The sequence below is a fragment of the Oryx dammah genome, unplaced genomic scaffold (assembly GCF_014754425.2).
Source record: "Oryx dammah isolate SB20612 unplaced genomic scaffold, SCBI_Odam_1.1 HiC_scaffold_10, whole genome shotgun sequence".
NCBI classification, from domain to species: domain Eukaryota; kingdom Metazoa; phylum Chordata; class Mammalia; order Artiodactyla; family Bovidae; genus Oryx; species Oryx dammah.
The window spans coordinates 28750754-28764492 of NW_024070194.1; the positions used below are offsets into that span (position 1 = coordinate 28750754).

Consider the following 13739-nt stretch of genomic DNA (forward strand, 5'->3'; position numbering starts at 1 on the left):
CAAAGGTCGGGGGCATTAGTGGCCCCTGGGGCACAGGAGGGCCAGAACAGGCCTGCCTGGCGAGCTAAGAGGAAGGGATCACAGGAGGGTGGCTTCTGGAGCTCAGGTCCTGTCCTTGACTAAGGAACTGTGGCAAGGTTGCTGATGGTGGATAGATGGAAAGGGTAGGTAGGTTGTAGCTTTATCTCTTTTCAAAGTTGGTTTTTAATACAAAGTACCTTTTGCTCTTCTTTATCCATTCTCTGTGGATTCGATTGCCTTTTCTTGGGGCTTACTTCCACAAGGCTTCCTCCTCACCACACACATGTGCACACACACTCACTCACACCCCACCACGCACTTCATGTCAGCTTCCCCTCTCCCCACAAGCCTCTCCCAGAGCTTCCTCCCTCAGCCCATCTGCAGCCCCCAAGGGTGTGCCCACATACCTCCCACCTTACACAGGAAGGGCAGGGAAGCCACACAGCTCCTCACACACACAGGGTGCAACGGGTTTGGCGTCACAGCTGTCACGTGACTCTACCTGCTCTCTCACTGTCAGATGGGGAGGAAGCTCAACGTCATTTTCCCCTAACTAACTTTTACTGAAGTATAATTGAGGTACAATATTATATGTTATAGGTGTACAATGTGCGCTTAATCACTCAGTCACGTCTGACTCGTTGTGACTCCATGAACAGTAGCCCACCAGGCTCCTCTGTTCATGGGATTCTCCAGGCAAGAATACTGGACTGGGTTGCCATTTCCTTCTTCAAGGTGTACAATATAGTTTTTTATAATTTTTAAAGTTTATACTCCATTTATAGTTTTTATAAAATATTGGCTAATTCCCTGTGTTGAATAATGTGTTTGTGTAACTTATTTTATACATAGTGGTTGGTCCCTCTTAATCCCCTGCCCCTGTATTTCCTCTCCCCACTCTCCTCTCCCCACTGGTAACTGCTAGTTTATTCTCTATATCTGCATCTGCTTCTTGTTGTTACAGTCACTAGTTTGTCTCATTTCTTAGATTCCACATATAAGTGATAACACACAGTGTATCCTTTGTCTGACTTAGTTTCTTTCACTTAGCATAATATCCTCCAGGTCCATCCATGTGGCTGCAAATGGCAAAATATCATTAATTTTTAATGGCTAAGTAGTATACCATTATATACATATATACACACACACACACATACATATACCAGCTCAGTCAGTTCAGTTCAGTCACTCAGTCGTGTCTGACTCTTTGCGACCCCATGGACTGTAACATGCCAGGCTTCCCTGTCCATCACCAACTCCCAGAGCTTGCTCAAACTCATGTCCATCAAGTTGCTGATGCCATTCAACCACCTTATCCTTTTATCTTATCCCCTTCTCCTCCTGCCTTCAATCTTTCCCAGCATCAGGGTCTTTTTCAATGAGTCAGTTTTTTGCAACAGGCAGCCAAAGTATTGGAGTTTCAGCTTCAGCATCAGTCCTTCCAATGAATATTCAGGACTGATTTCCTTTAGGATGGACAGTCCAAGGGACTCTCAGGAGTCTTCTCAACACCACAGTTCAAAAGCATCAATTCTTCAATGCTCAGCTTTCTTTATAGTCCAACTCTCACATCCATATATGACTACTGGAAAAACCATAGCTTTGACTAGATGGACCTTTGTCAGCAAAGTAATGTCTCTGCTTTTTAATCTGCTGTCAAGATTGGTCATAGCTTTTCTTCCAAGGAGCAAGCATCTTTTAATTTCATGGCTGCAGTCACCATCTGCAATGATTTTGGAGCCCCCAAAATAAAGTCTGTCACTGTTTCCATTGCTTCCCTATCTACTTGCCATGAAGTGATGGGACCAGATGCCATGATCTTAGTCTTTTGAATGTTGAGCTTTAAGCCAACCTTTTCACTCTCCTCTTTCACTTTCATCAAGAGGCTCTTTAGTTCTTTCTATACATATACACCACATCTTCTTTATACATTCATCTATTGTTGAAGACTTGGGTTGCTTTCATGTCTTGGCAATTGTAAATGATGCAGTTATCAGCGTGCATGTACCTTTTCAAATTAGTGTTTTTGTTTTGTTTTGCTTTGGATATATACCCAGGAGTGGGATTGCTGGGTCATATGGTAGTTCTGTTTTTACTTTTTTGAGAAACCTCCATACTGTTGTCCACAATGGCTGCACTAATTTAATTTCCACCAACAGTGTACAGGGTTCCCATTTCCCCACATCCTTGACAACAGTTGTTTGGTTCAGTTCAGTTCAGTCACTCAGTTGTGTCTAACTCTGCGATCCCATGGACTGCAGCATGCCAGGCCTCCCTGTCCATCATCTCCCAGAGTCCACTCAAACTCATGTCCATTGAGTCGGTGATGCCATCCAACCACCTCATCCTCTGCTGTCCCCTTCTCCTCCTGCCTTCAATCATTCCCAGCATCAGGGTCTTTTCCAGTTAGTTGACTCTTCACCTCAGGTGGCCAAAGTTTTGGAGTTTCAGCTTCAGCATCAGTCTTTCCGACGAATATTCAGAACTGATCTCCTTTAGGATGGACTGGTTGAATCTCCTTGCACTCCAAGGGACTCTCAAGAGTATTCTCCAACACCACAGTTCAAAAGCTTCAATACTTCGACACTCAGCTTTCTTTATAGTCCAACTCACATCCATACATGACCACAGGAAAAACCTTAGCCTTGACTAGACAGACCTTTGTTGGCAAAGTAATGTTTCTGCTTTTTAATATGCTGTCTAGGTTGGTCAAAACTTTTCTTCCAAGGAGCAAGTGCTTTTTAATTTCATGGCTGCAGTCACCATCTGCAGTGATTTTGGAGCCCCCCACAAATAAAGTCTGTCACTGTTTCCATTGTTTCCCCATCTATATACCATGAAATGATGGGACCAGATGCCATGATCTTAGTTTTCTGAATGTTGAGCTTTAAGCCAACTTTTTCACTCTCCTCTTTCACTTTCATCAAGAGGCTCTTTAGTTATTCTTTGCTTTCTGCCATTAGGGTGGAGTCATTTGCATATCTGAGGTTATTGATATTTCTTCCAGCAATCTTGATTGCAGCTTGTGCTTCATCCAGTCCAGCGTTTCTCATGATGTACTCTACATATAAGTTAAATAAGCAGGGTGACAATATACAGCCTTGACATATTCCTTTCCCTATTTGGAGCCAGTCTGTTGTTCCATGTCCAGTTCTAACTGTTGCTTCCTGACCTACATACAGATTTCTCAAGAGGCAGGTCAGATGGTCTAGTATTCCCACCTCTTTCAGAATTTTCCACAGTTTGTTGTGATCCACACAGTCAAAGGCCTTGGTGTAGCCAATAAAGCAGAAGTAGATGTTTTTCTGGAACTCTTGCTTTTTCTATGATCCAGCGGATATTGGCAATTTGATCTCTGGTTTCTCTGCCTTTTCTAAATCCAGCTTGAACATCTGGAAGTTCATGATTCACGTACTGTTGAAGCCTTGCTTGGAGAATTTTGAGCATTACTTTGCTAGCATGTGAGATGGATGCAATTCTGTGGTAATTTGAGCATTCTTTGGCATTGCCTTTCTTTGAGACTGGAATGAAGACTGATCTTTTCCAGTCCTGTGGACACTGCCGAGTTTTCCAAATTTGCTGGCATATTGAGTGCAGCACTTTCACAGCATCATCTTTTAGGATTTGAAATAGCTCAGCTGGCATTCCATCACCTCCACTATCTTTGTTCATAGTGATGCTTCCTAAGGCCCACTTGACTTCACATTCCAGGATGTCTGGCTCTAGGTGAGTGATCATACCATCGTGATTATCTAGGTCATGAAGATCTTTTTTGTATAGTTCTTCTGTGTATTCTTGCCACCTCTTCTTAATAGCTTCTGCTTCTGTTAGGTCCATACCATTTCTGTCCTTTACTGTTGCCCATCTTTGCATGAAATGTTCCCTTGGTATCTCTAATTTTCTTGAAGAGATCTCTAGTCTTTCCCATCCTATTGTTTTCCTGTTTCTTTGCATTGATCACCGAGGAAGGCTTTCTTATCTCTCCTTTCTATTCTTTGGAACTCTGCATTCAAATGGGTATATTTCTCCTTTTCTCCTTTGCCTTTTTCTTCTCTTCTTTTCACAGGTATTTTCAAGGCATCCTCAGACAACCACTTTGCCTTTTTGTATTTCTTTTCTTGGTGATGGTCTTGATCCCTGCCTCCTATACAATGTCATGAACCTCTGTCCATAGCTCCTCAGGCATTCTGTCAGATCTAATCCCTTGAATCTATTTCCCACTTACACTGTATAATTGTATGGGATTTGATTTAGGTCATACCTGAATGGTCTAGGGGTTTTCCCCACTTTCTTCAATTTAAGTCTGAATTTGGCAATAAGGAGTTCATGAACTGAGCCACAGTCAGCTCAGTCGTTTTTGCTGACTGTATAGAGCTTCTCCATCTTTGGCTGCAAAGACTATAATCAATCTGATTTTGGTATTGACCATTTGGTGATGTCCATGTGTAGAGTCTTCTCTTGTGTTGTTGGAAGAGGGTGTTTGCTATGACCAGTGAGTTCTTTTGGCAAAACTCTATTAGCCTTTGCCCTGCTTCATTCTGTACTCCAAGGCCAAATTTGTCTGCTACTCCAGGTGTTTCTTGACTTCCTACTTTTGCATTCCAGTCCCCTATAATGAAAAGGACATCTTTTTTGGGTGTTAGTTCTAGAAGGTCTTATAGGTCTTTATAGAACCATTCAGCTTCCTCAGCATTAGTGGCTGGGGCATAGACTTGGATTGCTGTGATATTGAATGGTATGCCTTGGAAATGAACAGAGATTGTTATTTGTGTTCTTTTTGATGACAGCCATTCTGACAGGTGTGGGTAATATTGTGGTTTTGACTTGCATTTCCCTGATGATTGGTGACATGAGCATATTTCCATGTGTCTGTGGCTATGTGCATTTTTTCTTTAGAAAAATGTCTATTCAGTTCTTCTTGCCTTTTTATTTTTTATTTTTTTCTTGCCTTTTTAAAATCAAGTTATTTGTTTCTGATGCTAAATTGTGTGAGCTAAATTGTATGTTGAATATTAACTCCTTATCAATCATGTCATTTGCAAATACTTTCTCCCATTTGGTAGATTGTCTTTTTGTTCGGTCAATGGTTCTCTTTGCTGTTAAGTTTAATTAAGTCTGACTTGTTTATTTTTGCCTTTATTTCCTTTTCTTTAGGAGACTGATGCCCCCCAAATCACCATGATTTATGCCAAAAAGATTTCTTCTTATGTTTTCCTCTAGGATTTTTATGATTTCTGGTCTTATATTTAGGTCTTTAACCCATTTTGAGTTTATTTTTTTATGTGGTGTGAGAAAACTTTATAAACACATTCTATTTACCCATAGCTGTCCATTTTCCTAGCACCACTTATTGAAGAGACCTGTCTTCCACTGTATATTCTTGCCTCTATTGTTATAAATTAATTGATCATAATCGTGAAGGTTTATGTCTGCACTTTCTATCCAGTTCTGTTGATCCATGTGTCCGTTTTGTGGCAGTACCATATTGTTTTGATGACTGTAGCTTCATAGTATAGTCTAGTGTCAAGACATATGATTCCTCCAGATTCATTCTTCTTTCTCAGGATTATTTTGGCTATTTGGGGTCTTCATGTTTCTGTACAAAATTTTAAATTACTCTAATTCTGTGAAAAGTAACAGTTGGTATTTTGATCCAATGTCTTCTTTGCTGGGGGAAGAGCTGCCCATCTTCCCTCCCTCCCAGGGCTCTGGAGGTCTAGGTGCCCAGAACTTTTGGTGCAAGCCCTTGGTCTTAGCTGATCCCTGCAGTATGTGTCCAGAGTGGGTCCAGGAGTGGTGTCTGAGCCATGTCAGGATCAGGGACCCTTGTGCACTGAGATCAGGAGTCAGGGGCTCACAGTCAGGCTCCCATTGCACCTGTGGCCTCTTTCTGAAGTCCTGCCATGTCCTCATCCCCAGGGAAGCTCCCTTCTCTTCTGCTCCTTCACATAAGATCTTACATCTTCTTCAGTGCGATCCTCCAACTATGGGTTCCCAGCAGACAGGCCCCCCACCCAGGCCCTCCCCACACCCCTGTGCCAAGCTCTCAGGAGGCAGTTATTGATCAATGATCACCTGGTGACCGCCTCCTTCCCCAACAGCTATGTTTCATCCCTCACAACACCTACCCCTTGCCTTTGTAACCAGGTGGGAAGAAACTGACCTTAACAGAGGAATTTTCACAGCAGCTCTCTACTCATGGATTAAACGGGCTTCCTTCAACTCTGACTCTCATGATCACCCCAGAAGGATACACAGGTGGCCCACACACATCTCCCTACCCAGTTGCACTTCTTTTGAACACTTTTTCTTCTGTATGTTATTTTGAGGAGGCTCATCCTAAATAGGGCTTCCCAAGTGGCACTCAGAGAAGGCAATGGCACCCCACTCCAGTACTCTTGCCTGGAAAATCCCATGGACAGAGGAGCCTGGTAGGCTGCAGTCTATGGGGTCGCTAAGGATCGGACATGACTGAGCGACTTCACTTTCACTTTTTAATTTCATGCATTGGAGAAGGAAATGGCAACCCACTCCAGTGTTCTTGCCTGGAGAATCCCAGGGACCGGGGAGCCTGGTGAGCTGCCATCTATGGGGTCGCACAGAGTCGGACACGACTGAAGTGACTTAGCAGCAGCAGCACATTCTAAATAAGTTCCAGGTGGCCCAGTGTCCCACACTGGATCACAAGTGCAGTAATCTGAAGCCCGACATCTGATTCATCACAACCCAGAGGCTGAAGGTGCAGGCACAGTGTTCAGATTCCTGAATCCTGCCTCAGTCTGGCTCCAGTTGTACTCATGTCTGTGGGACACAAAGAAATGAGCCAAATCACTGGGATTAGGCAAAGTCCTGGCAGCTGAGCATGGCATTTAGCTCCACCCTGACACTGGGCACAGAGGTGGGCTCGATACTCATGGGTAGAGACGGTCCCACACAAACCTGGTGAAGCAGACAAATAGGTAGTACCCAGGAGGCTTCATGTAAGAAAGATGTGGAGAAGGCAGTTTCCTTTTGCCGAGATCATCCAACCTGTCTTTCTGCATCAAGTCTGATTGCAGATGCACATTCTAGGATCTGCCTGGAATGAAAGGAACCAGGTGTCTGTGGACCACAGCTGCTGGCTGAACACAGCTCAGCTACAGTGGCCACCAGAGAGGACCAAGACACAGCCCAGCACCCAGGTGACCCCAGGCAGGAGGAAGAGATTGCATGAGAAGCACAGATGGGCTGAGGCTGTCTTGTGGGCATCAGGGGTAGCTTCCTAGAGGAGGAGGCTCTCCGGATTGAAGAAGGCAGGAATTGGGTGGGGATAGAATGAGCAGAAGGTGGACCTGGTGGAGGAACAGGGACCCCGAAGTGTCTGGGAAGTGTAGGGAGATTAATGATGAGGGCCACTGTCTGTTAGCACTTTCTGTGTGACAGAGCCCGAGTGAAGTGGCTTTGGGCTGTGCTCCATTCCACCTCACAGCAAGCCCTGAGGGGAGCCCCACTTGTGGGTCAGAAAGAGGAAAAAAGCACAGGCCCAGCAAAGTCACAATGTCCCTCCACATCGTGGCTCGAGGACAGCCGGTGGCACTGGGTCACTGTGAAATCCTCCCTGGGCCACATGTCCCCACTCTGTGGGGACTGGCATCATCAGCAGCGCTCTTCACACAAGGGAGGACAAGACTGAGTCCCCACTGTTCCGGGGGTGAGGCTGGCCAGAGCCGTTCCGAATGCCCGCTAAGAAGCGCGAGCATGTGCCCAGGGCACCCCAGGATAAGGCGCCGCCGTTAGTTGCACTGCACGGACACCTGCGGCCTGGAGAGGCTCAGCGTTTTGCCTGGCTCACGCGGCTGGCAAGGGACCCGGAAGGCCGACCCTATGTCTACACCCAGGGAGACGAAGAGCAAGAGCGCTCCTAGCCTTGGGTAACCGCCCCGGGCACCGCGTGGGCGTGGCCTGACGGAGAAGGGGCGGGGAAAAGCCCTCGGGGCGGGGATGGGGCGGGGCGGGGCGGGGCGGAGCCGCCGGTCTTGATTGGGCGCAGCTTTGAGCTTGTCACCTGACTGCCCAGCCCGGCCGCCACATTGGCCCCGCCCCTCCCGACCAGGGTTAACCCCCAGGGCCCAATGCTGGTCACCCTGGAGACCCCGGGCGGGAAGGCTGTACCCCGACGTCCCTGCCCCAGTGTGCAGGAGCCTCTCTGTGCAGCGCTCAGGCCAAGGGTCAGCTGGAGGCAGTGGAAGCCCTTGGAGCCCCCACTCGCAGGAACTGTAGGTTGCCTGTTCTTTTTCTTCTTTGCTTCTTACTCAGGTGCAGCTTGCAATCCCGCCATCGTAAGAGAAGAGTTCAGCGGGGTGTGCAGCCACGGGCACAATCTAATTTAGGGCATTTCCATCCATCTACGCAAACCCACTCCTTCGCCTGATCCGCGTGCTCTGCCGGCGCTGCGCCGCAGGACCGTGCCGCCTGGGGGCGCGGCGACCCAGCGCTCAGCTGCGCCTGCGCCTGCGCCGCGGGAGAGCCCGAGAGCGAGCCCGTCGAACGCGCGCCCACGCCGCGAGTGCGCCTGCGCGGAGCTCGTGGCCGTGCCCGCTCCCGCCCGGGGCTCGTCGCTGGGCGGCGGGGCCATGGGGGAGGCCGAGGTGGGCGGCGGCGGCGCGGCCGGCGACAAGGGCCCGGGGGAGGCTGCCACCAGCCCGGCCGAGGAGACGGTGGTGTGGAGCCCCGAGGTGGAGGTGTGCCTCTTCCACGCCATGCTGGGCCACAAGCCTGTCGGTGAGCAGAGCGCCGCGCCGGGGCGGCCCACCGCATGGGGGCGGGGCGGCCGGCAACGGTCGGGGACGCGCGCTGGGCGGGGCCTCCTGCGCTTGCACCCCGCCGACCGTGCCCTCACCTGCGCACCCTACCCCCACCTGCTCACCCCATCCATGCTTCCTCCAGCAGTCCCCCACTCCTGCCCACGCTGCCCCCTTCTATACCCTACCCCCACCTGATTCTGCCCCCTTCCTGTGCCCAGCCACCCATCCCGCTGACTCCAGCCCTCACGTGCACCCCCACCCCTGTGTCCTCGTTACACCTCCGCTGCACACTCCTGCCTTTTCCTCTCCCACCTCTCCCCCCTGCACCTCCTAATTCCTCCACCCTCCACCTTTGCCTCCCTACACCCTTGCAACCACTGCCCGCTCTCTTCCCCTTGCCCCCTACCTCTCCTCTCTACCCTACCAGCTGGCCTACCCCTCCCCCACAAGCCGACCCTTTCCTTCTGCAGGCGTGAACCGGCACTTCCACATGATCTGTATCCGAGACAAGTTCAGCCAGAACATCGGTCGGCAGGTCCCATCCAAGGTCATCTGGGACCACCTGAGCACCATGTATGACATGCAGGCACTGGTGAGCTGGACCCCTGCAGACAGAGCTGCTGGCAGGGAGCCCCCTCCACACCGCCTACCCTGCCTTTGTCCCCACCCCTCACCCCCAGGTCCTGGCCTCAGGGACCTTGACATCCAGGATTTCCCACAGGTGACCAGTTGTTAAACAAGATAGCTCTGGGTAGTTTTATGAAAACACAAGCCTGGTGACAGTAGCTAGTTATTTCACTGAATCTACCTTAGATTTGGGAGGGGGTGGTGGTTGAGGTTCAGTTAAGATCTTTCCAGGAGATAACTAGGGAGCTGAGGCCTGTGTGGGAGGGGGCTCTTAGGTTGTCAGTGCTATAGGCAGGGAGGTGACCGGGTCTGAGTCACATCGAGATGAATATGGTGGCTTCAGGCCAACCGGAAGGCCACCCTCAGGGAACCCCCAGATACTGGGTCTGCGGGACAGCAAGTCAACTTGGTAACCAGGACAGCAGAAAAGACAGGTGGGTGTTCCCTGCAGAGGAACAGCAGGCGTCAGGGCCCTGTGGCAGCAGGCGTCAGGACTCGGGGCTGCACCGCTTGGGGCTGCACCGGCACCCCACCCTGTGCCCCTCCCTCCTCCCTCCGTCCCACCCTGAGCTTCTGAGTGAAGCTCAGACCCTCCTGTGTCCTTAACCCTCACCACCACAAGTTCCCTCTTGGCCTTGGGCAAGTCGTTTGCATCTCCTTGTCCCAAGGCAGAGAAGGGAGAGAAATGACAGTACTGCTCTGACCCCCAGCCTGCAGTTAGCACCCGGGAACTCGAAGTCAAGCTGTTGAACTGAAGCAGGCCCCCTGAAGGGCTGTGCCCACCCGTTGGGGCACCACTCCCCCAGAATTCCAGTGTTCAGCAGCTTGGCAGGACCCCCATGCTTGTCATGTTGGGGTGTCACCTCGCCCCCAGATGCTTCCTGCATCTCCACTCCAGGCTGGGGCCCAGAGCTGGACACAGAGACAAGTATGGCAGGGCCCCTGTCCTGGGGGCCCTTTGGTGCGGTAGACAGGACAGATGGATCTCAAGTGCAGACGCTGGCTCAGAGGGTGCTGAGGCAGTGATGCCCCGTACAGGATACGGTGATACTCAGCTGTGGGGGCCACCAGGGAGGCTCTCAGTCCAGGACAGGTGGCCCTTCCTTCCTCAGTTCCTTGGACCCCAGCACTGCTATAGAGCTGATGCCATGGTCACCTGGGACCTTGTAAATATGGGTCTGTGGATCTCACCCCACGGGATGACCACGGGCCCGGGAGCTCTCAGGTTTGTGAAGCTCCCAGCTGGCAGTTGGCACACTTACTCGCTGACCACCTGGCTTGCAGCTCAGCTCCCAAGTTGGGGACTAGAAGCCCTGTTTCCTGAATCCCCTCCCAACCCAGAGACCCTTCCCACCAGCTCACCTTTCCCTTTGTCTGGTGGTGGTGTTTCTGGCTCTCTGTTCCTCCAGGCCTACGTGATCTGGGGAACAAGTGGAGCCTGGCGAACATTCCTGGTGGCTCCTCCATTTTGCTTTGTTTGCCTGGTTTCCACGAGAGAGAACAAAGGCCTCAGGCCCTGCACCTGCCCACTGCAGCCCCCCGGGACAGCCATCTGTGCTCGCTGGTCACTCCTGAGTTGGCTCTTACATCTCTAGTCACATTTTCTTTTAAATGTGATATTTAAAATATTTTCTTCTTTGCTTCTAAAAAAAAAAAAACCCTTATTTGTCATCAGCACGAGTCTGAGATTCTTCCGTTCCCAAATCCAGAGAGGAACTTCATCCTTCCAGAAGAAATCATTCAAGAAGTCCGAGAAGGTATGACTTGGGCAAGGGCAGATTTGGGAATGGGAAAAGGCAATGGTGTCAGAATGAAGGTCACGAGCCTCAGAGAGTGAGGGTCACTGGTTGGGTGGTGCTCACCCTCCAGGATGGGGCGGTCTGGGGCCCTCCAGGACAGGGGCAGACACCTCCCAAGTCGTCAGCAGCCCCTGGCCTGAGCCATTGTGGTCAGACGGGGCCACGGCACTCACCATTGTGGGCTCCAGGTCATCATTGGTCATCTCCCCACAGGAAAAGTAATCATCGAGGAGGAAATGAAAGAGGAAATGAAGGAAGATGTGGACCCCCACAACGGGGCTGATGATGGTAAGTGTGGAGCTTGCCCTCCCACCCTGGGGCCCCAGGGGCATGGATCCTAGCCCGGCGAGGCCTCCCCATCACTAGCAATGGGGTCATTCGTCTGTCTCAGCAGCTGAGAAGGCAGCTTCCGTCTGCTCGGGGAGAGCCTCTCACACAGGGGGGTCACTCTCGGAGCCAACCTGGGGGGTGGGGGTGCAGGAGGCTACCCGACTAAAGTAGAATGGGTGGCAGCCTTCTCAGTGCAAGGCGAACCCTGAGAAGCAAAGATGGGCACAGCCATGCAGGCACCCCCAGGTAGGGAGGAGCCTTTTGGGGTCAATGTCATGTACATAGGTATAGATTTTTGTAACTGAACAGGAAGATGAAATAAAATTTTGGATATTCTGTTTTCAGCCAAATGATTTTGTCTCCCAGTTTTTTCATCTTCAGGAAGCTTGGGGAAAGCAACAGAAAAGTCCAGCAAAGACAAAGAAAAGAACAACTCGGACTTGGGGTCCAAAGAGGGGCCAGACAAGCGGAAGCGCAGCCGGGTCACCGACAAAGTCCTGACCGCCAACAGCAACCCCTCCAGCCCCAGCGCGGCCAAGCGGCGCCGGACATAGATACTTGCAGCAGGCGGGTGCTGTGGTCTCCAGGCAGTGGGAGGGTCAAATGCCACTGGCCCTGCTGCCTGCCCTCGGGTGCCAGAGGCTCCTGAGGTGCCACTCAGACCATCTGGGCTCGGATGGCCCCCAACGCCCAGGACGGGTCCCACTCAGATGCTGAGACCCGGGATGTGAGAGCCCAGGCCGCGTCCTCTCTGGACACTTGTGGGTTCCATTGCATTGGCTCAGCTGCACCTGGGGCCAAGCGTTGGCATGGGCCTGAGGACCAGGCTGCGTGGGCAGAGAGCGGGCACAGCAAGCAATAAATCATGGACTGCCTCTCTGCTCTGAGGGGCCTGGGTCTTCCCATTTCTCCGTCTATCCACCGGTCAAAGGCTCGCTCTCAACTGACTGCAGCCTCAAGGGAGCGTCAGGCCGCAGGCGCCGGCCCTTCCACCACCAGGGAGACTGAGAACTGGGTACTTTGCCTCATTCACCTGTACTGTAATGATGTATATAATTTGGTTGGTATTTCACTATTTAATTTTTAAGAAGCCTATTTTACTAGGGTTTTATATGAAAAAAGTACTGCAGAAGTTGAACCTGTGTTGTATTTTTTGCTGAGATGTTTTGTTTTAAGGTAACAGACTACTGAGATACTTTTCACTCAGTTTTTGTATGCCAGATACAGAGAATTTGTAGCGGTTATTTTTGTATTCTCCAGTCACTCCACTTGCAAACAGACCAAATGAATGAGCAGAGGGAGGCAGGCGGAGGGCGATGCAGCCTGGGCACCAGGCTGACCGAGACACACTTGCTTTTGACTGAGGGACATTAAAGCACAAAAAAGCAACTTGAGTTGTGTGATTTTGATACCACAGTTAACTTTTCTTATAGTAGGAGGTTGTCTTTTTCCAAGATTTATAACTGAAGCTAGGCTTTGATGTACTTGAATCACTTGATACAATGAATATACAAACTAGTAACAGGTCTAGAGTGGCTACTTTGTTGCATGCGAGCATCCCTTCAAATAAAAACTGTGAAGAGAGGCACCCAGTCGGAGTGGTGCCTGGTGGGAGTAGTGCTTGCTTTCCCCCAGCATGAGAACTGGGGCGGAGCTCAGGCCTCCCACGTGAGAGGGGAGGCGCTCACCCTCATCCTGACAAACCAGGAGGACACTGGTGCCACCCCTCCCCACAACATCAGCCACAGGCGGTTGGAAATCCCTGAGCCCATGGGGCTCCATGGGCTAAGAGGTGGCCCGGTGGGGGTCGGAGGCCGGCACCTGCTGCCCCAGTAGGGCCCGCAATGCCTGGCACGGAGTGTCTTGTGTCAGGTCTACTGATCCTGAGCAGCCCTGGCCTTCCGTCCTGACTGCCCTGTGCAGGATGCTGAGGCAGAAGCTTACACCCCAGTCAGACCTGGTGCCTAAGGGCCCCATGGGGTGAGATTTCAGGAGGAGATCACACTTTCAGAGGGGCCTCCTACCACAGGGAGTGGCATCTAGATGGCACCGTGGTGCAGTCAAGTGTGACTGGTACTCGTCAAGCAGAAGCTGGGCCCCATCTGAGAACAAGTCGTGTGTGTGGCAGCAGGCAGTATGGGAGGCTGTGCTCTGAGTGCTGCGGCCTGGGGCTACA

General features: G+C 50.9%; 1 protein-coding gene across 1 annotated transcript; it reads left to right on the forward strand.

Annotated features, from left to right (window-relative positions):
- Positions 1 to 8577: 8577 nt before the first annotated feature.
- LOC120868812 (MRG domain binding protein) lies at positions 8578 to 13151 on the forward strand. The gene is made up of 5 exons (XM_040247677.1): positions 8578 to 8784; positions 9278 to 9399; positions 11110 to 11191; positions 11447 to 11521; positions 11930 to 13151. Exons 1-5 carry the CDS (start codon positions 8637 to 8639, stop codon positions 12115 to 12117), a joined length of 615 nt encoding a protein of 204 aa, XP_040103611.1. The 5' UTR covers positions 8578 to 8636; the 3' UTR covers positions 12118 to 13151.
- The last annotated feature ends 588 nt before the right edge of the window (positions 13152 to 13739 follow it).

Coding starts and splice junctions, on each gene's coding strand:
- LOC120868812 (XM_040247677.1), top strand. CDS start 8,637: ATGGGGGAGGCCGAGGTGGGCGGCGGCGGCGCGGCCGGCGACAAGGGC. Junction 8,785..9,277: donor GCTGGGCCACAAGCCTGTCG/GTGAGCAGAGCG, acceptor TTCCTTCTGCAG/GCGTGAACCGGCACTTCCAC. Junction 9,400..11,109: donor TGTATGACATGCAGGCACTG/GTGAGCTGGACC, acceptor ATTTGTCATCAG/CACGAGTCTGAGATTCTTCC.